Source organism: Balaenoptera musculus, chromosome 17 (assembly GCF_009873245.2).
Source record: "Balaenoptera musculus isolate JJ_BM4_2016_0621 chromosome 17, mBalMus1.pri.v3, whole genome shotgun sequence".
In the NCBI taxonomy this organism is placed as follows: Eukaryota; Metazoa; Chordata; class Mammalia; order Artiodactyla; family Balaenopteridae; genus Balaenoptera; species Balaenoptera musculus.
Window position 1 is genome coordinate 78653799 of NC_045801.1, and position 27320 is coordinate 78681118.

Consider the following 27320-nt stretch of genomic DNA (forward strand, 5'->3'; position numbering starts at 1 on the left):
TTCTAAGATGCACAGTTTTCCCATCTTATCATCTCTGTGAAATTAGAAACATGTCCCGTTATTCAGTTTTCAATCATTTTTCCTTCCTTACTAGCACACAAAATGATGTTTCATCTCGCAACTGATAGTATCTTCAGCCAATGAAATCCAGTCTTTGGAGACACTAATTATTTGTGCCATAGCTTAAAACACTTGACGATACTTTGGTCATTTTTATAGAACTTTTAAAATGATTTTTTGTTTACAAAAATTAACAAGGCAGTAGAATGTGCACGGTGGAGACTTAGAGAATCGCTAACGGGACTGGATGAGTCCACAGTGTAGCCTGTGTGTAGGGCGAGGTCCTGCCTTGGGATGTAAAGTCCACGCAGGGAGCTCCAGACTAGACCAGGAAGAAACAGGCAAAACAGTGCAGCCGACTGCAGGGGCCTCCAGGCTTCATCCAGAGGATGTCCAGGTTCACGCTCCTGCGCCCGTCCCTGGTGTGGGAGCGTAAGAGGAGCTTTTTTCTCTTGTGAGTATTCCATGCTCCTAAGTAAGCACTAATCCCCGTGCACCTGGGCATGTGACTTTGCTCTCAGGGAGAGAACACTAGGATTTCAAAATACCGTTTCACCCAAGCCTTCCGATGAGTCGGCAATTCTAACAGCACCAAGTTTTGCTATCCTGTTGCCACCCAGCAATAGGGAGACTTTGGGTCCCCCTAGTCTAACTAGAGTCGCCATATAATTTATCCTACAGCCTACAACACTTTCGGGGTGAAGGGGAGCCGTGGGAACAATCCCACGAGTCCATCAGGTATGAATAGGACAGTCCCAGGCAAACCAGGACGTCAGGTCACCAGAGTATAAGGTCATTTTCACTAAGCAGCATCCAGCAAAGAAAACTGAAGAGGAAGAGCCAGGCCCGAGAGCTCCCCCAGAGCCGCAGCTCCAGCTCGTGTCAGGCACAGGCGCCGGCCCCGGAGAGCATCGTGGGGCATCTTTGCTCCTCGCATTGGAGGGGCTGGCAGACAGCAACCCACACCTGGTCAGGTGCCAGCCTGCCTTATCTCCCACACCCTCCCTGGCTTCCCGCAGACAGTGTGGCCAAACCGCTCACTGTGGTTTAGAAATGCGGCCCCACCTGGACCAGATCCAGGGGAGGAAGCCCATCAAAATTCACATCCCCTCTCCTGCTTCCCGATTCTTTCCAAGTCGCTCTCCCAGGGTGTCAGCACCCAGCCCCTCCCAATTCCATGTTAATCAAACATCGGGGATTTTTTTGTTCCCAACTGAATAGAAATTTATTTTTTCATACATCATAAGAAGTAGTTCTGGTCAAAATTCTATTCAACTGATCTGTATTTCTCGCTGTATCCTTCTTTTTTTAAATTAATTTGTGTTGGAGTGTGGCTGCTTTACAACGTTGTGTTAGTTTCTGCCGTTCCGCAAAGTGAAGCACTGGGGACTTCGAGTAGCATTCTACACACATTAGGTGCCCGAACGCACTTGAAATTCGGCAGCCTTTTTGGACTAAGTAAAAAATACCCCCGCAAAAATCATACAGCATGTCAGAACCCTTCGTACGCACCTTTGTCTCTTACAGCAAAGAGTGTGGTCTCCACCTCGTGGCGTTAAATCCTGTCTCAGGAAACACGCAGGCCAGCTGCTCGGGTCCTTCCTTTCCCACCCAAGACGCGCATCCCCTCCCTGCTGACCCCGCCCCCCCTGGCTGCGCGCTAGCGTGGCGGGTCCTTGGCTCCTCCCCCTTGGCTGGAACCACGTCCCCAGATAACTGCCTTGCGTACCACCTGCGGTACCCACCTGCCCAGTCCGGCGGCCGGGGTGGCGTGGCGACACGGGGGCACGTCTGCCCCCCCAGCAGTCTTCCGCCCTGGGGACATCTGTCGCATCCGGCAGCGCTGCCCCGCTCTCGGTGCCACGTTTGGAGCCGGAGCACGCGGGCCCTCGGCGTGCTCGCAGCCGGGACCCTGCCCCGTCCGTCCGCGTCGCCGGCAGCTTTCTTGCGGCGGGATGGCGCAGACTTTATTTTCGCTCTCGGCGTCGTGTGCTGGTGATGGTAATGCTTCGCGTCGGGGGAAGCCTGCAGCCTGCCGGCCTCCACCCCACGCTGGGCCTCTCTCTGAGGCCGCCCTGCCCGCTCCGGTCCCGGTTCCTCTGGATGCCCCGAATGTGAGGGGCAGGCTGGCCCCAACGCCTGACATTGTCGCTCCGCGCACGAGTTAGGGGGGCAGTTTCGGCTCTAAGGATGCGTTTCTGGGGCTTCCCTGGTGGCGCAGTGGTTGAGAATCCGCCTGCCAGTGCAGGGGACACGGGTTCGAGCCCTGGTCTGGGAAGATCCCACATGCCGCGGAGCGACTAGGCCCGTGAGCCACAATTGCTGAGCCTGCGCGTCTGGAGCCTGTGCTCTGCAACAAGAGAGGCCGCGATAGTGAGAGGCCCGCGCACCACGATGAAGAGTGGCCCCCACTTGCCGCAACTGGAGAAAGCCCTCGCACAGAAACGAAGACCCAACACAGCCATAAATAAATAAATAAATAGATAAAACCCAAAAGTTTAAAGAAAAACAAACACCCCCAATTTAAAAAAAAAGAAAAAAAAAAAGATTTATTATAGAATGCGTTTCTGTTTTGAGCTTATCTACCCTCTCAGTCACGAATATGAGAATATTCATGTTCGTCCTCGTTTATTTTATGTATTTATATATCCCTCTATCTAAGCCAGCAGTGTGTGTGCCGGAAAACCGAGACCCCGAGCTGTGTTCAGCCGCCCCGTCTCGGCAGCCCGGCAGCATGGGTTGCAAGGCGTCCCTTTCCTCTGCGGCGGCACCTGCCCCTCCAGCCCGTGTTCCTGGCAGCGCCCGGCAGGCCCCTCACGGCGGTCCCCCCCCACCCCGTGTGCTGCCATCCTCTGTAAGTCCCCTGCAAGAACGCCTTCTTGCCAGGCCTCTTCCTGCTGCCTCTGTCTTCCACTTCTGCACTAGGAGTGAAACCAACAGCTTCTCTGCAGCTACTGCGCGTTGAGCCAGAGCTTCAAACCGCGGGGCTCTGGGCACCTTGGGCCCTCACAGCGCTGCCCGCTGGCCGGGCGTGGCGCGAGATGGCCTTCCGGACGCCTGTGCTCGCTCTTACTGGAGCAGCCTCCCCACGTGGCTAGGAACAGCTGCTCAAACCCAGAGCTCCGGGGCCCCTGGGCCTGCCGCCAGGACCCACTGGACCGCCCAGACGGGCCCTCCTCAGATGCGGCGGCTTCTTCACTGCGTGATTTTTGAATCTTGCTTTTTCCAGATTCCTTCAATAGGAGATAGTCTGGGTTTAAATAAATGCTTTCCTTTTTCCTTTTCTTTTTTTTTTTCCTTTTCCAGAGCCTATTCGTCCTCTGGTGTAGGGCTGACGTTTCATAATGAGGCTCCAACTATGATCTGTGACATGACAACTTAAAACCGTCGCTGTGTTTCAACACTCCCTTGCCCTGTGTCAGCCTCTGCTTAAGAAACCAAGAAAATTGAACACATTCTTTCTGCTTCCGCAGGTCTTAGTTGAGGGTCTTCTTCAAGGCGATGTGAGAAGAACGCTTACGATCAGAAGCTTGCGCTGAGTGAGAAGGTCGTCTGCAAGGCCGCTCGGCTGAAGGGGAGGGAAGGGGAATAACCAGATGTCTCTCTCGATTTACTTCCTCTGTAGATTCACCGAGGCCTGAAAAGAGGGAGACCAAGTGCCCCATCCCCGGATGCGACGGCACGGGGCACGTGACAGGACTGTACCCTCACCACCGCAGCCTTTCGGGGTGCCCTCACAAAGTGCGGGTTCCCCTGGAAAGTGAGTACCACCCGGCCCTGAAAGAAGTCCACCGAGTTGCCCACTTCCTCCTCCAGTTTGGAGTCAGATACGGAAATACCAAGTTTTCTCCCTCCGCGTCAAGACAATTTCCATCTAGCTGGGTGTTTAAAACAGAGCGTAGTAATAGGAAACTTGGGGTACAGTGAGGCCAGTAGATCAGGAGATGCTGACACTGAAAACCTAATTCGCTACCCACAGTTCCCAAGAGGAGGGGGCACCTCAGGCCAGGCAGGGCCCCCGGGGGGGCACCAGGGCCAGCGGCGGGGAGGGGTGAATTGGGAGCAAGAGGCCTTTTGAGCTTTCGTGGGAGGGAGCGGAGTGAGCTGGCCTCAGACTGGCCAGCTGGAGTTCTTCCAGTGGGCTCTGGGCCTCGGGCGCTGGCTCTGGTTGTCTGGGACCCGGCCCTGGGGGTTAGGGCAGGTGTAGAGTGTCCTGAAGTGTGAGAGTCAGACAGAGGAGAAGGTCAGGTGTGGGCTCCAATTGGTTGGTTTGTATTTGAAAAGTGTTTATTATCTCGAAGAATTAGGGAGCCCTGGGAGGGGCCATCTCTCCAGGGTCAGCAAGACCCTGATGTCAAAGCATCAGGATCTGCAGAAAATACGGGGCCTGGTTAATGCCCTGTGTCACCACGGTCCTTTCTCACCTGCATCCTCAGTGCATCCCCTAAACTCAGGACATGCACCACCAGTGTCCCCCACCTCCCGTCTGCAGGCAGGGACACCTGGTGTCTGAGATGTCACCCCGGACGTCCTGCAGATGCTGAGTGCCCCGAGTGAGAGCAGACCTCGTTGGTCTCTCCACTCACAGCCCCACCGTGAGCGCAGAAACTGGAGGGAAAGGAGAGGCCAGGGCTGCTCCTAAGTTTTGAAATAGCTACACGTTCCGTCCTCCACTTTTGAGCCTGCTTATTGCAACTCCTCTTGGGCCACACAACCCACAGTGACGGGAGCGTCTCAGTGTCACCCTTCTCAAAGGCACGGTCCTGCAAAGCACTGGATCTAGTCAGTTCCGCCCGGTCCTGCCCACACGGGTCACCTGAATGTCCACTCAGCTGTGCGCTTTCACCAGCCACCCGTGGCAGTGGGGTGGGGATTGGGCGGCGACCCACAAGGAGCCAAAATAACAGCTCTTAGGAAATAAAGGAGACTATGTTCACACAGTGGGGGAAAGACAGAGAGAACTGTTTGGCAAATAATGCCCTCCGTCCACTCCCCCAAGGAAAAGCACATCAATATGAAAGGAAGGTTATGAGCTTCTCAGTTTCAGTTAAATATCAGCAGAGAACGGCTCATTTAAGTCTAGTCTTAACTATACGTGAAGTTTAGAGAAACTGATTTAAACAGGCTTGCTGAATTTAATGTTTGAAGTTCTCAAGGACTCATTTACTTCAACCCGAAGATCTATAGGGAGGGAGCGTGGTGGATGATGTAACTGAATTCCTTTGAATGCAAAGTTGAGACAGTCTGTTGGTGTGTGATGTATTGATGATAAATTGCTCTTTTCTTTTATGTGCTATTTTGTGCTTAGTTCTTGCCATGCATGAAAATGTGCTCAAGTGCCCCACCCCGGGATGCACAGGACGAGGGCATGTGAACAGCAACCGCAACACGCACAGGAGGTAATTGGGATGAGACTCGAGAGAAACTTTCCACCAAGAAAACAAGGAACTTGCCGTGTGTTATCAAAATTGCTGGATCAGCATCAAATATGTTAGCACTTGACATAGGTGACAAATATTCTCAAGGCGTGCAGAGTGAAAAATAAAAAATACCTCATTATTTACTCCCCTATAAATTTTCATTGAGCAGCCAAGTATGCCAACAAAAAATGTCATATTTGAAGACCAGGGGTAGATACTTATATAGCGATACACAGAGAGCCTGGTCTCTGCTGTGAACCTTCCCTGCCCCAGAGCTGTTTGACCTTGGAAAGAGTGGCTTAGGGGTTATCTTGAATCCCATCCAATACACATTAAAACGGTACCCAAGAGCTTCAGATTACTGAAGGTAAACATCATTTCATTTCATTGAGATTTATTTCACTGAGATCACAACTAACTTAAAACCACATACGTGCATTTATATACAAATATATTGCATATATATAAATATTTTTGGTGAAAATGCTTATCGTTTAATGTGTTTCATGTATAGATTATGTGGTCATGAGATACTAGTTGACTCATAAGCATATTGCCAGAAAACTTACATTCTGTGCTCTCTATTTAAACTGAGATATAAAATGAAGTCCCTAACATTTTGCAAAAGACCCTAAGCTATCATAGAATTATCGTGCTAACATCTATAGTTGGACAATTGCAGTTGGATGAGCGCATTCTACTTAAAATATCATGAAGTCTCAATAATTTAGTTATTCCTCCCTTACATAATATTTTGATTTTAAAAATGAGTTTGTTTTTTTATCACCTCTGAGATGAGGTTTGGGGACAAACGTTGACACAGTAGTTTGCAAAACCTTTGGGATCTTTTAGGATGAGAACGGTGCTAAGTGAACTATTCATACAACTTAACATTTGGTGCTTGCCAAGGATACTGTGAGGTAGGTGCCAGAGCAAATGACATTATCTTTTTAACTCAGATCCGCCTACTTTTTTTTTTTAAACAGTCTTTCTGGTTGTCCAATTGCTGCAGCTGAAAAATTGGCAATGTCCCAGGACAAAAGTCAGCTTGATTCTGCCAAAACTGGGCAGTGTCCTGACCAGGGTCACAGGTATGATGCTCCCCTGGGGTTCCCGTTACTCCCTGCGTGCCGAGCGCCTACACAGAGGGTCCCTCTCCTCCCAGGTGCCAGCTCACGGTGGGCCACCTTCGTTCCAATGCCCAGCCACCAGTGTCCACTTGAGAGGCTGGGCCAGCTAATCATGCTGTCACTGAAATGAACTGCTAGACCCTCCAGAAGTTTAACTTGAAATTAGTCTGCATGCAGAGGTCACGTAATATGGATGAATCTAAAAAATGTAAAGTCTACGATAACATAGATTTATCAAATTCTGTGTCGCTAAGCACAAGCCCTCCCACTAGTCAGGCAGGGGCCCCCTTATGGTTGACGTAACCTTTCCACCTCATAATCCCTCATCACTCAAAATATGTGATGCTGTATGGTCGTCCCACCAGATATGCACACAGATATGTTCCAGATATGTGCACAGATATGTTCCAGATATGCGCACAGTTTCTTTAAAACAAAAATTCATTCCAAATTGATAACTATGGATAAAACACCTCCTGTTGGTCCTAGGTCCTTCACAGTCTCTAGTAGTTTGGAGGACCTTACTTACACCTAAATAATAAACTATGGATGAGGACACAGTGTGAGGTGATACACTTATTAATTCAAAAATCATGTACATAAGAAAAGTGATTTTGGGATTACAACAGATGACCAGATCTTCATTGTTGTTACTGAGACACTAGAATGAAAAACAGTTATTAGGAACATTTTCAAGATATGGTGTCCCTTAATATTTGCTTCTGTAGATTTAATTAAAAGACTCAAATTGTCATGACTTTGCCGAGGGTCAAAATCACATGAGTGAGGAACATAAATCAAGCGAAGATCATGAATTACTGAATAACGGGTTAAAAATCTTATAACAAGATTCTTGGTTAGTATTACAGTACTGTATTCTCTAGTTTCTCCCTAAGTAGGTTATTTATCAAACATAGAAATAGAATTAAGTTTCATTTTGCTCATTTCTTAAAAGAGAAGTAGTATTTTAGACTAGAACACTGTTGCAATATTAGGGGTATAAACCAAGTTATATATACAATAACAAATTCAACTAATCACTCAAATATTTTGATGTAGCAGCTAAAAAGTTTTTTACCTAATCCAAGAAACATCGTCAAAACTTTGACATTCTGATGAGTAAGGTATGTTCTGGTGAAAAACAAAAGAAAAATATTTATTTTTGATATTGCTAAATTCTGAAAGTATATTTATTTGTGTTCTTTTAGCATTAGACCACAGCACGACAGCATTTGTGTTTTCCGTGGCCGGCATTGTTGCTATAGAAATATGATACCCTTGTTTAATCCACACAGTAATTCTAAAGGAATGTTTAAGTCACATTTAGCTTGGGTTAAGATAATTCTATTGAAAAATGTGATAGCTGTTATAATACAGTAATTTTTATTCATATTGAAACAATGGCAATTTAATAGATAAAATTTTGAAATGCTATTTAAAATATTACTTAAAGCAGCAAAAACATTCAGTCTGAAGGTGGCGAAAAAGACGAGAAGCCTAAGAAGAAATTCGCAGTTCAGGAATCCGGTTTCTGGTGCCGACACTGCCCCTGTTAGGTGCCAGGGCCCTGCCAGCTGTGCTGAACAGAATATAATGACACTTCCTCACTAGTTCCAGTCGTGACTTTTCACTGCTACTCTGACGAACGGTCCTGAGCAGCGGGGTGTGCACACCTTATCAGTGCCCTAGTGATGGTTCCATGGTGCTTTTCTCTAAGTAGCTCAGGGTGTGCACACCTTATCAGTGCCCTAGTGATGGTTCCATGGCGCTTTTCTCTAAGTAGCTCAGGGTGTGCACACCTTATCAGTGCCCTAGTGATGGTTCCATGGCACTTTTCTCTAAGTAGCTCAGAGTGCTAGCAGACGTCAAATACCTGCTCCTTAAGCATCCCCATAAATGAATGGAGGATGGCACTTTCTCTCTTACTGATGGGAAACTCGGACACACAATGTGCAGCCTCCCCAAGGCCACCCAGGGCCCGAAGTGCTTCCTTGTCCCTCACCCCACCCCATCCTGTGTGACCACAGCTCTTTTCCCTAGTGCGTGGCTCAGTGGGAAACTCCAGGTGTGACACACCTGACCTGCTTTAACTTCTGATGCTGGGATGCTCACCAACAGTGTCGTCCTATTTCTTTTGAGCTCTGCCCCTCTCTCTTCAGGACAAGCTTGGTGAAGCAAATTGAATTCAATTTCCGATCACAAGCCATCATCTCTCCCAGAGCTACGGTGTCAAAAGAGCAAGAGAAATTTGGAAAAGTACCTTTCGATTATGCCAGTTTCGATGCCCAGGTTTTTGGTAAACATCCCCTCGTACAAACAGGTCAAGGCCGAAAAACACCACCATTTCCTGAATGTAAGCTTCAAATTCTAATACTTATTCCAAAAAAAATGCATCTTGTGTATGTGCATGTTGGGTGAGGGGCATGTATTTAAATATGTAATATACTATTTACTGCTAGGAGGAGAGAAAATATATTGTACAGTGAAATAAAATAAGGATAACAATAATAAGTTGATCAGTACTACTGATCAGCAAAATAATCCCCCAGTTGGAGTCCTCCATAGACCGTGAATTTTTTACAACATTGTGCGAATCCCTGGAATCCCTTTGATCTCACACGTAGTTAACCCAGATGTAGGGCTCTTAGGAGCACAGGATGCTTCTCCCTTCTGTGTTGTGGTCACCTTTCGTAAAGACCGTGAATGTCGTGTAAAACCTAACAGTGGATAAACAGACTTGAAAGGAGTTTGTCCACCAACAAGAAGCACATTAAACTCCAGAAGATAGTTTACCTGTTCCTACTAAAAATAGGGTACAGCCAACATAAGTAACCACTGACAACCTGTTAGACTCAGGAAAGAAGGATATACACACACAATGTTTTGTATCTATCTGTATAAATATAGATACAGATATAGTTCTAGGGTATATACACAAAATATACACACATACATATATGTTGAATTCAGGTGAAACTAATTAATAAGAGTTCTATATACTCATGTAATATGGATTTTGGTTTAAAAATGTAGCACATTCAGTGACATTTTCATATTTTTATAACTACAGGAATAACATTTGGTAATGTTTTAAATTATTTCGTGAAAAATAATGATCAAATATTTAAAGTAAACACTACTTATGGTGAAACAGCTATAACTGCCTTTATATTAGCCCACATTAAATGCTGGGTGTGTTTCCTGGTCCCTGAGTGATGTTTACAAACACCCAGAGTGGAGAGAAACACATTAAATCTCTCAGTAACACCTTGGTACCCACAACGGAACATAAAGCAGCGCTCATTCTCGGTAGCACTGAGAATGGTACCTTTCCGTTGCAGTGCCTTTCCGTCCCCCTTGAAGCTCTGTGCATCCCTCACTCACTGCCCCGCACCGAGCATGAAGATACCAGCTCAGGAAAGCCTCCGCCACCAACTCCGTTCCCCCGAGTTGGAGGAAGAAAACCTCATGCTGTTTTAAGCACGAAACAAACTTGCACATCCAATAGCAAAACAGTGCAATTCCATGGCTAAGTAAAAACTGTCATTATGAAAACAAATAAGAAAGGTCCGTTTTTCTCCCCTGGGATTACTGGGCCGCACGCATACGCCGTTTGTGGACGTACCGGCCTTAAGCCTGTCTCGTCCCTGATGGGTTTTGAAGCTACCCACGCTGCCAGCGCACCTGCCCGCTAACGTGAGTTCTGGAGTTTCTGTCATAAGACGTGGAAATGCAAAAAAGTACTAAGAGAATAGGCATTCTTTCCCCGCAATCACATCATTTGATCTGTGAACTAATGTGAAAACCATTCTGAATAACCTTCATTTAACGTACCCGGGGAGAATGGAGCGTGTTTTAATTTATTCTTCACGTATTTTCATGCAAGGAAGTTCCATCTTTAAAACAAATCTATCTAATGACTAAATCCATGTACGTGCAATTGCTAATCAAATCTCTCTTCAACAGCGAAGCATTTTTCCAATCCAGGGAAATTTCCTAACCGGCTGCTGAGTGCGGGCATCTGCACACCGAGCCCCGGCCGTGCCAGCTCTCACAGCCACGGTCAGCGCGGCGAAGACACCCACGTAGCGGCAGCTGCTGCCATCCTGAACCTCTCCACCCGCTGCAGGGAAGCCGCAGACATCCTCTCCAACAAACCGCAGAGTCTGCCTGCCAAGGTAGGCCGGCCAAGAGCCCGGAGGGGGGGCAGCGACTCACAGTGAAAATCCACTGCCTGCGTGATCCCGGCCACACTCGCCCCCGCCCCTGCAGCACGGCCCCCCTTGGTTCGGGAAGAGAACCTGGGCAGGGATGAGTGAGGTGGGAGGAAGGACCTTGGAGGGAGACAGTGGCGCTTTTGCAGGTTGTGCACCAGAGCTGGGGCAGGGGCGCGGTATGGAGCTGGTTGGGGGCAGCTCGATAGATTCCAAACCTCTTTTTGTGTTGGGGACTCTGGCACACGAGGAAGGAGATTGCCACTAGAATCACGCTGAACAACTGAAGCTTTTCACTGCCTTCGAATCAAAGATGGTAGGACGTGTTCCATTACACAGCCCCCTGTAAAACACTGGCAAAATTCATGAAATTTCACTATTGTACATGTGACTGTCGTATAGCGTAAGATGGTCTGAGTTGCTGTAGTTTTCACGAAGGACACATCCTAAAACCTGGATCCGTTAAATCGACAAGACAGGGCCCCGGGGGCGTCTTGAGAACTCAGGGCCCAAATTCAAGTCCAAAATCAAATTCTGTGAGGTTTATGGAGACCCCAGCTTTCTGGAGCTCGTGAAATTAATCACATTTCTCTAATAACCTCTCCTCGCCGACTAACGCGGAGAAGTAGACATCTGTTTTTATGATGCCTTGAGGAAAACAAAAAGCAAAGGTCCTTCATGTCTTGCCTTTTGAGGAGGGGGTTGTGATACTCCAAAGTAACAGTGACCCTCAGAGGGAGCGTGAGCTTCCTGCAGTCAGCAGGGACCTGTAACTCCTGCCCACGCGAAGGGCTGGTAAAAGAAGCTATTTTCCTACCTAGACAGCTGAAGCCAGCTGGAGGAGAGCGCCCAGGCTTATCTGGAGAAGAGATGTTACCCTTGCTTTCAGTGGAAGATCGCCCAGGTTAAACTCTAACCCGAAACTCGGCGAGCACAGGCTCTAGCTCTCTTTTGCCTTTAAGCTCAGCCCGTCCCCGGCGTGGTCAGCTGCCACCTGTGCCGTGTGCCAGGCCTTCAGGAGAGCAGGGCGCACGGTGCATCGAGCCTTTGACAGAAGAATCAGAATTAGCTTCTGGACAAATCTCAGCCAAGTAAACCCCAGGAAGAGTTGGTGGCCAAAAACCACTCAAAAACAATTTTTAAACAAATGAGGTTCTTAAACAAAGAAAAACACACTGCCTCACATATATAAAGAAAATGCCAAGCTCTCCAAAATCACAGGCAGAAATTATGTACATAAATGAATGATGTAGGGTCCTTTAAAATGTAACTCTGGTTATTTTTTTTAATTCATTTTTAAAAACCTGAATACATTTCTTCTTTTTAAAGGGATATTCTAACATACAGCTTGTTGGAGAAATGCTAAACTATCTTCCTTCTTGGTGCTTTATTCTTTGTCTAGGCTGTCCTACAAGAATAAAAGTGCCGATATTATAATGCTTAAAGCTGCTTAAATGACTTGAGTAAATGGTTGTAGAGTGAAGGCTTTCCATCTGCACAGGTAGATACGTTTTGTTCCTCAGAATTCTGCCTTTAACCTTTATATTCTCCATGTTCTATTAATTGCTGGAGCCCAACAATGAATCAAACAAGGATGACTAAAATTTGAAGGTATTTTCCCTTATCGATATATGTTCTTCTCTTTTTAAAACACATTTCTGGTCGGAAAAGTGACTGTTAAATCGGCACATTTCGAAAATTCAAACAGCGGACTCGCTGTGTGTATTTGATGCTCCTGCTGGGAGCGCTGTGTGTGCCGGGGTTGCTCTGTGGAGCTGATACGCCTGCCCCGGGCGACAGGAACCCCCTGCGCGTCTCAGCCTCCAAACTGCCAACCAAGCCCTACCTGCAAAGCCAAACCATTGATGATAAGGGTGGAAGAGACAGAAAGTGCACCAGTCGGCTTTTAGGAAGAGTTTGTGATGCTGGCAGTTTTAGGAACCTTTTTCCCACGAAAATTGTCTTGTTTGACATCGTGGTTGTTAAAATAGTATCACTGTGGCACCCTACACTGTCACCTGGTACAGAATCCTTCTTCCAGGCCTGCGTTTGCACACAACTGTAACAGTTTGCAGAATTCTATCCTGGTTGGATCCTATTTTCTGAATATAAAAGAGAACCTCATAAATTCCTGAAACCACAAAAGGTAATTATTGTAACAAAAAAAAAAAGAGAAAAAGCCAAAGTAATTAACCCTGAAAAATGGGCTCTGATCAAACAGTGCCCAGTGACAGCCATTTCTTTTTTTTTTTTTTTTTTTAATAGATCTTTATTGGAGTATAATTGCTTCACAATACCGTGTTAGTTTCTGTTGCACAACAAAGCGAATCCGCCATATGCATACACATGTCCGTATATCCCCTCCTTGAGCCTCCCTCCCACCCTCCCTATCCCACCCCTCTAGGTGGTCACAAAGCACCGAGCTGATCTCCCTGTGCTATGCGACTGCTTCCCACTAGCTATCTGTTTTACATTTGGTAGTGTATATATGTCCATGCCACTCTCACTTCACCCCAGCTTTGCCCTCCCATCACATGTCCTCAAGTCCGTTCTCTATGTCTACCTCTTTATTCCTGCCCTGCAGCTAAGTTCATCAGAACCTTTTTTTTTTTTAGATTCCATATATATGCGTTAGCATACGGTATTTGTTTTTCTCTTTCTGACTTACTTCACACTGTATGACAGACTCTAGGTCCATCCACCTCACTACAAATAACTCAATTTCGTTTCTTTTTATGGCTGAGTAATATTCCATTGTATATATGTGCCACATCTTCTTTATTTATTCATCTGTCGATGGACACTTAGGTTGCTTCCATGTCCTGGCTATTGTAAATAGAGCTGCAGTGAACATTGTGGTGCATGACTCTTTTTGAATTATGGTTTTCTCAGGGTATATGCCCAGTAGTGGGATTGCTGGGTCATATGGTAGTTCTATTTTTAGTTTTTTAAGGAACCTCCATACTGTTTTCCATGGTGGCTGTATCAATTTACATTCCCACCAACAGTGCAAGAGGGTTCCCTTTTCACCACACCCTTTCCAGCATTTATTGTTTCTAGCTTTTTTGAAAATGGCCATTCCAACTGGCGTGAGGTGATACCTCATTGTAGTTTTGATTTGCATTTCTCTAATAATTAGTGATGTTGAGCATCTTTTCATATGCCTCTTGGCCATCTGTATGTCTTCCTTGGTGAAATGTCTGTTAAGATCTTCCACCCATTTCTTAACTGGATTGTTTGTTTTTTTGATATTGAGCTCCATGAGTGGTTTGTATATTTTGGAGATTAATCCTTTGTCTGTTATTTCATTTGCAAATATTTTCTCCCATTCTAAGGGTTGTGTTTTTGTCTTGTTTATGGTTTCCTTTGCTGTGCAAAAGCTTTTACGTTTAATTAAGTCCCATTTGTTTATTTTTGTTTTTATTTCTGTTACTCTAGGAGGTGGGTCAAAAAAGATCTTGCTGTGGTTTATGTCAAAGAGTGTTTTTCCTGTTTTCCTCTAAAAGTTTTATAGTGTCTGGTCTTACATTTGAGTCTTTAATCCATTTTGAGTTTATTTTTGTGTATGGTGTTAGGGAGTGTTTTAATTTCATTCTTTTACATGTAGCTGTCCAGTTTCCCCAGCACCACTTATTGAAGAGGCTGTCTTTTCTCCATTGTATATTCTTGCCTCCTTTATCAAAAATAAGTTAACCACCTACCTAAGGAGACCTGTATGCAGAAAATTATAAGACACTGATGAAAGAAATTAAAGATGATACAAATAGATGGAGAGATATACCATGTTCCTGGATTGGAAGAATCAACATTGTGAAAATGACTCTACTACCCAAAGCAATCTACAGATTCAATGCAATCCCTATCAAACTACCACTGGCATTTTTCACAGAACTAGAACAAAAAATTTCACAATTTGTATGGAAACACAAAAGACCCCGAATAGCCAAAGCAATCTTAATAAAGAAAAACGGAGCTGGAGGAATCAGGCTCCCTGACTTCAGACTATACTACAAAGGTACAGTAATCAAGACAATATGGTACTGGCACAAAAACAGAAACATAGATCAATGGAACAAGATAGAAAGCCCAGAGATAAACCCACACACATATGGTCACCTTATCTTTGATAAAGGAGGCAAGCATATACAGTGGAGAAAAGACAGCCTCTTCAATAAGTGGTGCTGGGAAAATTGGACAGATACATGTAAAAGTATGAAATCAGAACACTCCCTGACACCATGCACAAAAATAAACTCAAAATGGATTAAAGACCTAAGTGTAAGGCCAGACACTATCAAACTCTTAGAGGAAAACATAGGCAGAACACTCTATGACATACATCACAGCAAGATTCTTTTTGACCCAGCTCCCAGAGAAATGGAAATAAGAACACAAATAAACAAATGGGACCTAATGAAACTTAAAAGCTTTTGCACAGCAAAGGAAACCATAAATAAGACCAAAAGACAACCATCAGAATGGGAGAAAATATTTGCAAATGAAGCAACTGACAAAGGATTAATCTCCAAGATTTACAAGCAGCTCATGCAGCTCAATAACAAAAAAACGAACAACCCAATCCAAAAATGGGCAGAAGACCTAAATAGACATTTCTCCAAAGAAGATATACAGATTGCCAACAGACACATGAAAGAATGCTCAACATCATTAATCATTAGAGAAATGCAAATCAAAACTACAATGAGATATCATCTCACACCGGTCAGAATGGCCATCATCAAAAAATCGAGAAACAATAAATGCTGGAGAGGGTGTGGAGGAAAGGGAACACTCTTGCACTGTTGGTGGGAATGTAAATTGATACAGCCACTATGGAGAACAGTATGGAGGTTCCTTAAAAAACTACAAATAGAACTACCATACGACCCAGCAATCCCACTACTGGGCATATACCCTGAGAAAACCATAATTCAAAAAGAGTCATGTACCAAAATGTTCATTGCAGCACTATTTACAATAGCCAGGACCTGGAAGCAACCTAAATGTCCATTGACAGATGAATGGATAAAGAAGATGTGGCACATATATACAATGGAATATTACTCAGCCATAAAAAGAAATGAAATGGAGGTATTTGTAATGAGGTGGATGGAGTTAGAGTCTGTCATACAGAGTGAAGTAAGTCAGAAAGAGAAAAACAAATACAGTATGCTAACACATATATACGGAATCTAAGGAAAAAAAAAAAAAGGCCATGAAGAACCTAGTGGCAAGACGGGAAAAAAGACACAGACCTACTAGAGAATGGACTTGAGGATATGGGGAGGGGGTGGGGTGAGATGTGACAGGGTGAGAGAGTGTCATGGACATATATACACTACCAAATGTAAAATAGATAGCTAGTGGGAAGCAGCCGCATAGCACAGGGAGATCAGTTCGGTGCTTTGTGACCACCTAGAGGGGTGGGATGGGGAGGGTGGGAGGGAGGGAGATGCAAGAGGGAAGAGATATGGGAACATATTGTATATGTATAACTGATTCACTTTGTTATAAAGCAGAAGCTAACACACCATTGTAAGGCAATTATACTTCAATAAAGATGTTAAAAAAAAAAGTTAACCATATGTGTGTGGGTTTATCTCTGGGCTTTCTATCTTGTTCTATTGATCTATATTTCTGTTTTTGTGCCAGTACCATACTGTCCTGATTACTGTAGCTTTGTGGTATAGTTTGGAGTTGGGGAGCCTGATTCCTCCAACTCCGTTTTTCTTTCTCAAGATTGCTTTGGCTATTCTGGGTCTTTTGTGTTTCCATACGAATTGTAAGATCTTTTGTTCTAATTCTGTGAAGAATGCCATTGGTAGTTTGATAGGGATTGCATTGAATCTGTAGATTGCTTTGGGTAGTAGAGTCATTTTCACAATATTGATTCTTCCAATCTAAGAACATGGTATATTTCTCCATTTGTTTATGTCATCTTTGATCTCTTTCATCAGTGTTTTATGGTATTCTGAGTACAAGTCTTTCGCCTCCTTAGGCAGGTTTATTCCTAGGTATATTATTCTCTTTGTTGCAGTGGTAAATGGGAGTGTTTCCTTAATTTCTCTTTCTGATTTTTCATTGTTGGTGTATAGGAATGCCAGAGATTTCTGTGCATTAATTTTGTATCCTGCAACCTTAACAAATTCGTTGATTAGTTCTAGTAGTTTTCTGGTGGCATCTTTAGGATTTTCTGTGTATAGTATCATGTCATCAGCAAACAGTGACAGTTCTACTTATTTTCCAATTTGTGTTCCTTTTCTTTCTTTTTCTTCTCTGATTGCCGTGGCTAGAACTTCCAAAACTATATTGAATAAGAGTGGCAAGAGTGGACATCCTTGTCTTGTTCCTGATCTTAGTGGAAATGCTTTCAGTTTTTCACCATTTGAAAAACTGTGCGTTTGTCATATATGGCCTTTATTATGTTCAGGTAGGTTCCCTCTATGCCCATTTTCTGGTGAGTTTTTATCATAAATCGGTGTTGAAGTTTGTCAGAAGCTTTTTCTGCCTCTATTGAGATGATCATATGGTTTTTATTTCTTAATTTGTTAATGTGGTGTATCACATTGAATGATTTGCATATATTGAAGAATCTTTGCATCCCTTGGATAAATCCCACTTGATCATGGTGTATGATCCTTTTAATGTGCTGTAGGATTCTGTTTGCTAGTATTTTGTTCAGGATTTTTGCATCTCTGTTCATCAGTGATATTGGTCTATAATTTTCTTTTTTTGTGATATCTTTTTCTGGTTTTGGTATCAGGGTGATGGTGGCTTTGTAGAATGATTTGGGAGTGTTTCTCACTCTGCAATCTTTTGCAAGAGTTTGAGAAGGATCGGTGTTAGCTCTTCTCTAAATGTTTGATAGAATTCGCCTGTGAAGCCATGTGACAGCCATTTCTATTGTCTGTGTGGCCCTCTGCTCTGTGCCCTTTGCTTAATGTAGGATTAAGTGTAAACAATCTTCCCCTCCACATTGAATACTAGCCTGATTCTCTCTCCACCAGGATTTGGTGTTGCCTCCATGGCAGGCTGTTAGTACGTTTGTTTTTTCTAGCCAAAATCCATAGATGTCTTGAGTTCCTAGCTTAGAAAGAAGGATACACAGCTTTTCCCTACTCTTGACTTCTATAGCAGAGCATAGAAGCATTTGTGATGTCCCAGAGATATTCTGGCAGGTGGACTCAGCTGTCCCACCTGAAAGGTCTGTAGGTGCTGGGCTGCCCAAGTCACAGGTTAGAGTGCCTCAGAGACCCTACCTTCAAGGAGCTTACAGTAAGAGAAGGACGAAAGAAGCGGTCATTCCAGGTGGAGAACTGGGTCTTCAGAGGTGATGTTCCTGAGGTTCAGGGGAGGCATGGGTGGCTCTGTAGGGAATTTGATCAGAATTTGGACAAGGGATTTATTTTCCTTCTGCCTCCATGTCCTTCCCTTTACCCGATGAGCTTCTCTGAAGTTGCTTAAAGAGCCCAAGAGGAGAACAAATTACAGATCATGTGCAGGAGCATGACCTTGTTAAAATCAAGCCAAAGGACACTAACCTTGAGATTGCCTTCATCCACTGGTCGGAACTAATACAGATTGTTTTTCATGCTGTGTGCAGACTCACAGCTGACTCCAGGTTTATTGGGAGACCTGAATCCATGATTTTCAAAATCCCTACTCTTCTGGAAGATAAGGGGGTGGAGGCAGACTTCAAAGATGCAAGAGAACATCTTCTAAAGACAGTGAAGGACGATAGGCACGTTCCGAAGTGTTCTCCTCCTTCCAAAGTTTCTCAGCCTGAGCATCTGCCCACCCAACACTAAAATGCCTCCTTCATGGCTCCTCCCCAGCACTGAGCTGAGATGCCAGGGCTAACACTGCCCATCACTGCCCAAGCTTGAGTCCAGCACATCCTGAAAGTAGATCTTAGAAGGAATTGCTTATTTGTTAAAATCCAGTCCAGCACGTACCCAGCAGGTCTACGCCACCTAAATCACTTTTGCGTGTTTTAAGTATCTCCTTGAGGAATCGAGTCAGGAGGAAAAGTTAGTAGTAGGAATCCTTAATGGAGATTGTCATGGTTACGGGTACTTTTGTCTGAAGGATGAACCCCATCTCGATGCTAGCACGGTCCTTGGTACTGAGATTTGTATAATGTCCTTTACTTCCATTTGGAATTAATGTGAGTTTGCAGAACTCACATGGACCACAGCTTCAAACACTCCCCCTTTAGTCTGGAGACGGGTGCTCCCGAGATGAGGGCAGGGCTGAGTAGAAGCGGGCGGCAGGAGGAGCGAGCGGCGGGGGTTTGCCACGTTCCCTAAGACCCGAGCTCCATCCTCCTTCCTCCCCATCTTTCTCCTCCTCTTCCTCCCCTCAGCAGAGGTAGGAATAGGCACACAGTCTATCTTTATCCCGATCACTGCCGCTTGCCAAGCGCTCTGTTGTTTGTTTTGGTGTTTTCCCCACCTGTTTAGACAAAGTGGCATATGCACAGTGTGCCTTGAAAGAAAACAAAAAATTGACACTTGCTTGAAATGTTTAAAGTTCAAAGTCTGTTTTGTGCTTGAACAAGGCCTAGACACAGCAGGATATCACATCGCCATTCCTGCTGCCTGCTCTCAGAAATAGCCTGGCGGCTCTGGGCGCGGTTAGAATCCAAAAGCAGCCTTTTGCAGTAACTTTAACATGAAGTCAGAGGATGATATAGAATGTGAGTGAAATGTCCTGAGGGACCTGAGTTGGGATCTCAAGGAACCAGCTGACATATATGGGGAAACTGCCTCTTTGCCTCAGTGTAGAACAGCATAGGGAGGTATCTTCGCGTCCAAGAACCTAATCAAATTATTCTTATTATCAGTTGTTGTTTATTGAACACCTACTATGTGCCAGGCACTGTAAATAAGCACTCTGCCCATAATAATCCTTTTTAATCCTTCTAGAAACTCTGTAAAGCAGATACCATTATCCCATTTTGCAGGTGAAGAAAAGTAGTGTGGAGATACTAAATAATTGCTTCCGAGCGGCACAGCTACAGCCATTGGAGCAAAAATTTGAATCCACACGCGTCTAACTTCTGACCTTCCTGAAGAGTTTATCATTCCCTGGTGTACAGACTGCTGGCCCACCAAGAGTTTTCACTGTGATTCCAAGTGCCAGACAAAGACTTGGGGGAAATGGTTACGACTTTAACTTTAATTTTATACTTATATCAACCACTTGCTTCTCCTCTGAATTCTATCATTTATATTGAGTACATTTCACAAGTCTATACTCTTAATAGTTTTAATATTCAATTGCTGTTTAGTAAGAATAAGATGTTTTCAGTTCATTGATTTATTTTACTTTATTTTATATTTTTGTGGCATGTGGGATCTTAATTCCCGGACCAGGGATCGAACCCGCACCCCCTGCAGTGGAAGCGCAAAGTCTTAACCACTGGACCGCCAGGGAAGTCTCTCATTTGTTTATTGTTAATACCCTGCCTATTTTTTTTTTTTGAGGATAGGCAAGAGGATTTTTTTAATATTAATTTAATTTTTAATTTAATTTTTATTTTATATTAGAGTATAGTTGATTTACAATGTTGTGTTAGTTTACAGGGTACAGCAAAGTGATTCAGTTGTACATACACATATATCCATTCTTTTTCAGATTCTTTTCCCATATGGGTTATTACAGGTTATTGAGTAGAGTGCCCTGCGCTATAAATAGCACAGGATAAATTAGGAGTTTGGGATTAACATATACACACTACTATATATAACACAGATAATCAACAAGGACCTTCTGTATAGCACAGAGAACTCTACTCAATACCCTGCCTACTTTGAAAACATATTTCAGAGGACTTTTGATACCGACAGGATACCCCCCCAAGCGAACTCTGTGAAGCACGACCAGAAGAGCGCGAGCGGTGAGTTGGAAGCAGAAACCAGGCTGCGGGCCACCTGTCTTCGCACGTCCTCTTAGCCCAGCCGTAAAGGCAAGGTGGCGCTGACCTCTCTCATATTAACAGAAAACCTGCCAAATAAGGAAAACAAGGCTATCTTGTCCTATCAATGTCTTGAAAGTTAATGCTTTTCATAATCAGAACTTTTAAGGTAAAACTACAATTTTGCTTTTTTTTACTTCATCACCATCTTTGAATGTAAGATCATTTTTAATTGTTGAAACAATATAATATCATCATTTGCCCGGAAAATATTGGAAGAAAACAGCCATCGGCCTATCCTCTAACTACAAATACAAGAATTTTTGTGTTTTCCCATTTGCTCTTCTTCAGAAAATGAATTTCTCCCCATTTTCCCTAGCTGTACACATAGCCAGCATGCCAGGCTGTCTCCTGCTTTCAGTGACATAAGTCTTTTCCCTGTTGCAACAAACTTCTCATAATTATCATTTTACTGAGCACATAACATGCCATTTTTTTAAATTTATTTATTTTTATTTTTACTTATTTTTGGCTGCGTTGGGTCTTTGTTGCTGCGCACGGGCTTTCTCTAGTTGTGGCGAGCGGGGGCTACTCTCTGTTGCGGTGCGTGGGCTTCTCATTGCGGTGGCTTCTCTTGTTGCGGAGCACGGGCTCTAGGCGCGTGGGCTTCAGTAGTTGTGGCTCGCGGGCTCAGTAGTTGTGGCTCGCAGGCTCAGTAGTTGTGGCACGTGGGCTCAGTAGTTGTGGCTCACGGGTTCTAGAGCACAGGCTCAGTAGTTGTGGCGCACAGGCTTTGTTGCTCCGCGGCATGTGGGATCTTCCCGGACCAGGGCTCGAACCCGTCTCCCCTGCATTGGCAGGCAGATTCTTAACCACTGCGCCGCCAGGGAAGCCCTTTTTTAAAATTTATTTATTTTTATTTTTATTTTGTTTTATTTTTGTAACATGCCATTTAATAGATGCAACGCAGTATCGTTTCTCTGTTGGCAGACATCTGAGTCACTTCTTATTTTATAGCACAGATAAGACTTATAATGAAAAATTATCTCAACTTTCAGTTGAATAATAATTTATAATTGTATAATTTATATATAAATTATATAACTTAAAATAATAATTTATAGTCTATTTCACTAAAAATGTCCTATATGCACAAAATAAGCTCCTTGAAGTCAGGGACACTGTACGTTTCAGTTTTCTTTTCTCCGTAAATATAGTGGCTTGAAAATATTATGTGCTTTCTCAGTCACTTCATGAATAAAGACATCTGTATTATTACAGGTAGCATCTGTAACTCAAAAGTAGCTGAAATAGATGGTCACTGATGTCGCTCCTAAGTTGGAAAGTGTATGAGTAGTGTTAGACCAGCCTCAAAAAGCTTAAAATTCGAATAATGAAAACAAGGGTCTAAAACAGCCCTTTAAGAAATGAGCGTATTAGGCGTCGGGCTGGGGGTCCGTGTCGGGGTGGAGCTGTTCCCTCCCCCTCCTGCCGCCTCTCCCACCCCGTCCTCAATGTCCTGCCATTTGGAGTTTCAAGCACAGAGAGAAGTGATGTCCGTTGATACTGCTCTGAATAAAATCCATGCAGTAAACATGTGATCCACCCATCCACGGGCAGAAAGGGGCCCTTCCCTGGTGCTGTGTGTAATTGTTGAACGCATCTGTGCGCTCACTTAAAGCCCATCTGTACCCGCACGGCCTCCTGCTCCCCCCAGCCCGGTCAGGTGCTCAGAGCGGCCGGCTGGGGCACAGGGTGCAGAAAAGCACCTCTTTTAAACATTAGGAGTGATTTTTTTTTTTTCAATCAGCCCATGATTACTCAAGATGTAAGACCATCACAACTCTGAGAATCTCCAATTTTTTAATTTACTCATTGGAAGTTTTTTTTTCCTGTAAAAACTGAAATATATATTAGTGTTGTCTTGGAATAGTTGGTATTTTTTCAGCAAGCTCGAATCTGCACTATTTATGGGTTTTGCGCTATAAAACACTGCAGCCCGGTCACGTGACTCCTTTTTCCTAAGCCATCTGTCACAGAGGTCTGGAATTTTATGTGAATGTTGGTTGTGCAGTCTTAACCCAAGTTTTTTATTTTTTTTATGAAAAATGTCAGCAACTACAATATTTAGCATTTTACTTTACGTTGGCCATTAAACTTGATAGCTATAGCTCTGTTTCATTGCTATAGTTACGTATCAGGTTTGAAGCCAAAAATTGCTTTGATGTACTCCTGGCAGAATACATTGTATCATGGAGAGAGCACGTAGCACTGATATGGTTAATATCTTGGATTTTTGTAACTAAGGTTTATTAATGCTGGTATAAAAACGTATTTGATATTATACAGATGGCATAAGATGTAGTGGTTACTAAGTTATTATCCCGGATAAGCTGTACTGTGAAATTCAGGGCTTAAAACTATCACAGGAGATTAAACTATTTACTGAAAAGGACAGAAAGATATGACCAAACATCTTAGTACAAATATATTATAAGTGTATTTACCTCCCACAAATATAATAGAGCATTTCTATCTCATAGGCTGAGAGATTGAGAATAGGAACTTTGCAGGTCAAACAAGCAAACAGAAGAGATGCTTTTATTTTTTAACTCAGGCGGCCACTACGGTGGATCACATCTCAGGGGGAACCGCTGGGGAGGGGGTATGGGTGCAGTGTAAATGGGGAGTTAAAATAAACCCCTGGGAAGTAACCGTCAGGGATCTTAGGAGCATATTCAGAGAAGATTTCTGCTTTGCCGGCCAAAAGGAAAAGAGAAGAGACATTGTCCAGAAGCTAATTGTGAATTGATGGATGACAGTGACAAAACCGCTCAGGTATTCATTTGACCCACTTGCGAGGGTGACGAGCTCATTCACCCCGGCTTCTGGGAGTTACTGGCTGGCAGTGTTCACGATTCAGGGCCATGCACGCCATCCTCGGGCACATGAATTGTGGAAGGTCCAGGGCACGTGGGGACTTTGTTGGCACTTGAACCTTAAAAAGAAAATGAAGCTTAGCCAAAGGTCTCCTGAAGAGAAACGTCGTGAGGTAGAATTAAAGTCTCATACTGAGTATCTGGAAAAGAATCACCTTTATTCTGGAGTTTCCACTGTAGAACTTAACCCCCGCCGTCCGCCCCGTCCTGTCATGTGACAGCTGGTACCTCCACTCCAGGCCCCCAGGGGAACTTTGCTTTACACTGCCCGCCTCTCCCAACCCACCCGCCACGAGTTAACCAAGCTTTTCTGGCGCAAGGCACCCAGGGTAAAATGTCACTTTCATACTAATCTAATATAGTTCTCATATTTCCCAGTAAAAAGTCTCTTCCAGCTGGTTATTTGTGCATGTTTTTCACGTTAGATTAATATTGTGATGGGGGAAGAATATTGTGCCTCTTTATAAACTCAAGTGTTAATGCTTCAAAGGATGAATTGGGAGTGATAATTCTGCAAACTAGAAAGGAAGGTTTAAAGCTAAACTTGGGGAAAAAAAAAAAAAGATAAAACAGGTTTAGCCAGTACATTTAGTATTTGGACGATCTTATTTATATTAGGCTTACTTTGTTTAAACCCAGAAACACAAAGCTCACTAATGGGGCTGCTCTGAAAAGTCTGCCTAAGAATTGAACATTAACCAAAGCAAATCAGAAAGCTAGATTTAAAATCAGATATACTTACATAAAAGCTTGCATTTAAAATGATCCCTTAAAAGCCCACATGGCTAGGCTACCACTGCAAACTGCTTAAATGTTTTTCTGTTTCCTATTGTATACCAGGGAGCCGAGATAGAAGTGGATGAAAATGGCACATTGGACTTAAGCATGAAAAAAAACCGAATCCTGGACAAAGCTGCACCCCTAACTTCCACTAACCCTTCTGTTCCAACTGCTTCCTCTTCCCCATTCAAAACCAGCAGCCTGTTGGTCAATGCCGCCTTCTACCAGGCCCTCTGTGATCACGAGGGCTGGGACACGCCTATCAACTATAGTAAAGCTCATGGGAAGACAGAGGAGGAGAAAGAGGTATTGTTTCAATGTCGGCTGATAAGCTTGAGACGGAGTGTGATTGGAGGGTGTGGTCAGCTTTTTCCTCCCGGATTAATTCTCACACTACTGTGTAGATAATACGTAATTCTGTACCTTGTTTTTGATTTTGGTAAAATGATGGTTTTAAATTTCAGCAGGAATTTATAAATGAATCCAACGTTTCCCATCCCTTGCCTAAAACAATATGTCATTAGAGTGCGTTGTACCCCCATTACGGCTGAGTAGTGTGCGCTGCGTGAGAGGTGATGTCATCTCTCCCTCGGACACGGCAGCCTGTGAGGAGCAGGGTGCCACTCGACACCAAGCCGCCAGCCTCCGTGTGCTCTGCACCGGATGCCGGAACACGAGAACGAATCGGGGGCAAGGACGCATCTCGTCAGATCCCCTTCCGTGGTTTCGTGGAGGGATGGTGTTGGCATCCCTGTGTGCAGAGGCGTGGTCTGGGGACTGGTCGTGGACGTGGGATGTCTCAGCCATGGCGACTCCAGAGTTGTGGGCTGGGTTATCCTTGGAGGTGGCTTCACCCCTGGAAGCCAGACACTGTGGCCGTGCAGGAATTCATCAGCCCAGATCCCACAGTTGGAGCCCCCTGGCTGGGTCTGATTAGCCTTGACTCAGTGTCATTCAGAAGAGCTCATGGCCACACCCTCCACTGGTTAGACTCAGTGACATTGCAGATGTGACCCCAGCTTTACTGTAGGTGATTCTGTTTGTCAGGAAGTGGTTGGTACTTGCCAGTTGACATGTTTAAAGAACTGAAATAGACACTTGAAAGTGTGCATCACCACCTTTTTCAGTTGCGTGAAGCTCAGAGACTTTGGTGGAGGACTAATTTGATTTAGCATGTGCTTTATTTTTTATTGAAGTATAGTTGATTTACAATATCATGTAAGTTTCAGGTACAGCACAGCGATTCAGTTATACATATGTGTGTGTGTGTGTATACGGCTTCTTTTTCAGATTCTTTTCCCTTATAGGTTATTATATAATATTGAGTATAGTTCCTTGTGTGATTTTAGCATCTCAGGGCGTGAGTCAACGTCAATGGCAGTGATGACAAGATTGGGTTGCTTCCTGTTCCCCTTCTTTCCTTCCCTCCCGCCCATCCTCCCTCCACACACTTCCACTGTGATCCCCACGTCCAGGCAGTAAGATCGGTCCTGAGGCTGCAGCGCCACCTGGCACATGCTTCCTCCACACGCGTGCTCAGTCTGGTAGGAGGACCGACCTGTAACCAAGCTCACGGAGCAGCGAGTAGCTAAGCAGGCACGCAGAGTAGACGGGAGGGCCGGAGGAGCCCCCAGGACCCAAGGCAGGCTCTGCGTCACCACTGGCCACACCATCACGGGGAGGGTGGGGGGACTGACCACAGCAGCAGCTTCAGGTTGGAGTCTGCCATACAGGGTATAGTCATTGTCATTCTGCTTGGCTTTTAAAAATTCACTCAGGAACCTCCCTGGTGGCGCAGTGGTCAAGGATTTATCTGCCAATGCAGGGGACACGGGTTGGAGCCCTGGTCCGGGAAGATCCCACATGCCGCGGAGCAACTAAGCCCGTGCGCCACAACTACTGAGCCTGCGCTCTAGAGCCCGCGAGCCACAACTACTGAGCCCACGTGCCACAACTACTGAAGCCCGCGTGCCTAGAGCCCGTGCTCCGCAACAAGAGAAGCCACCGCAATGAGAAGCCCATGCACCTCAACGAAGAGTAGCCCCCGCTCTACGCAACTAGAGAAAGCCCGCGTGCAGCAACGAAGACCCAGTGCAGCCAAAAATAAATAAATTTATTAAAAAAAATTCACCCAAGTATTTAGGGATGGTCTTAGTTAATCTATCATAACACTGTTTTAGAAGAACCGTTTCTTAAATCATATACATTTGACTCTAACAAATATAGAACTGACCCTGCAGCACACGTGTAGGAAGCTGCTTCGCCGCAGGTGGTGACTGTGAACTGGTGAGTGTGCATCTCTGCCCTCCTCCACATCCCCGGCTGCTGCAGCTGCGCAAAGTCACAGAAGTTACACCTACACCTGTACGTCATCGTACAATCCAGAAATCTGCCGGTATTCGCCTTAGCGATCGCTCGGCACGCGGGTCTGAGATGGAAGTCAGGAGGCGGGGGAGTGGGCTGAGAGCAAGTTTGTTGATTCGGTCCAGTCCGTGCACATCAGCTCCTGAGACGGGGGACGCCCCCCGGTCCACGAGACCCCCCGATTGCCAACCGGGCCTATTCCACTCCCCACAGGGGAACCTAATCCCAGTTACGAGGCCTGGAGGTGGAGGTCCAGTCAAAGGCACGGGGCACGGAGGACGGTCCCTTCCGGATACACATAACGGCGTCCCTGTTCTTGGGTGATCCTGCTGGAAGGAAAGCCCCCCACGTTGGGGAGTCTCGGTGCTGTGTGCAGGGGGCTTAGACTTTCTGTCCTCACCCCTGCGAGCCCGCTGTACACAGGCCGAGGTCACCGATGACGAGCAATCTCCTTTCTGTTCACACAGAGTCAGGCGTCCGGTCCAGTCCCGACC

At 44.9% G+C, this 27320-nt stretch overlaps 1 protein-coding gene across 6 annotated transcripts in view; it reads left to right on the top strand.

Moving 5' to 3' along the window:
- Positions 1-27320, top strand: part of ST18 (ST18 C2H2C-type zinc finger transcription factor) — a 122941-nt gene that overhangs the window by 67102 nt on the left and 28519 nt on the right. For 5 of the 6 annotated variants that reach the window (XM_036830787.1, XM_036830786.1, XM_036830790.1 and 2 more), the window contains 6 exons: positions 3686-3820; positions 5369-5459; positions 6467-6571; positions 8770-8963; positions 10577-10788; positions 24523-24768. In XM_036830787.1, the coding sequence (XP_036686682.1) occupies positions 3686-3820; positions 5369-5459; positions 6467-6571; positions 8770-8963; positions 10577-10788; positions 24523-24768 (983 nt within the window). The remainder of the gene's footprint in view (positions 1-3685; positions 3821-5368; positions 5460-6466; positions 6572-8769; positions 8964-10576; positions 10789-24522; positions 24769-27320) is intronic. The other variant, XM_036830791.1, reaches the window with a different exon arrangement.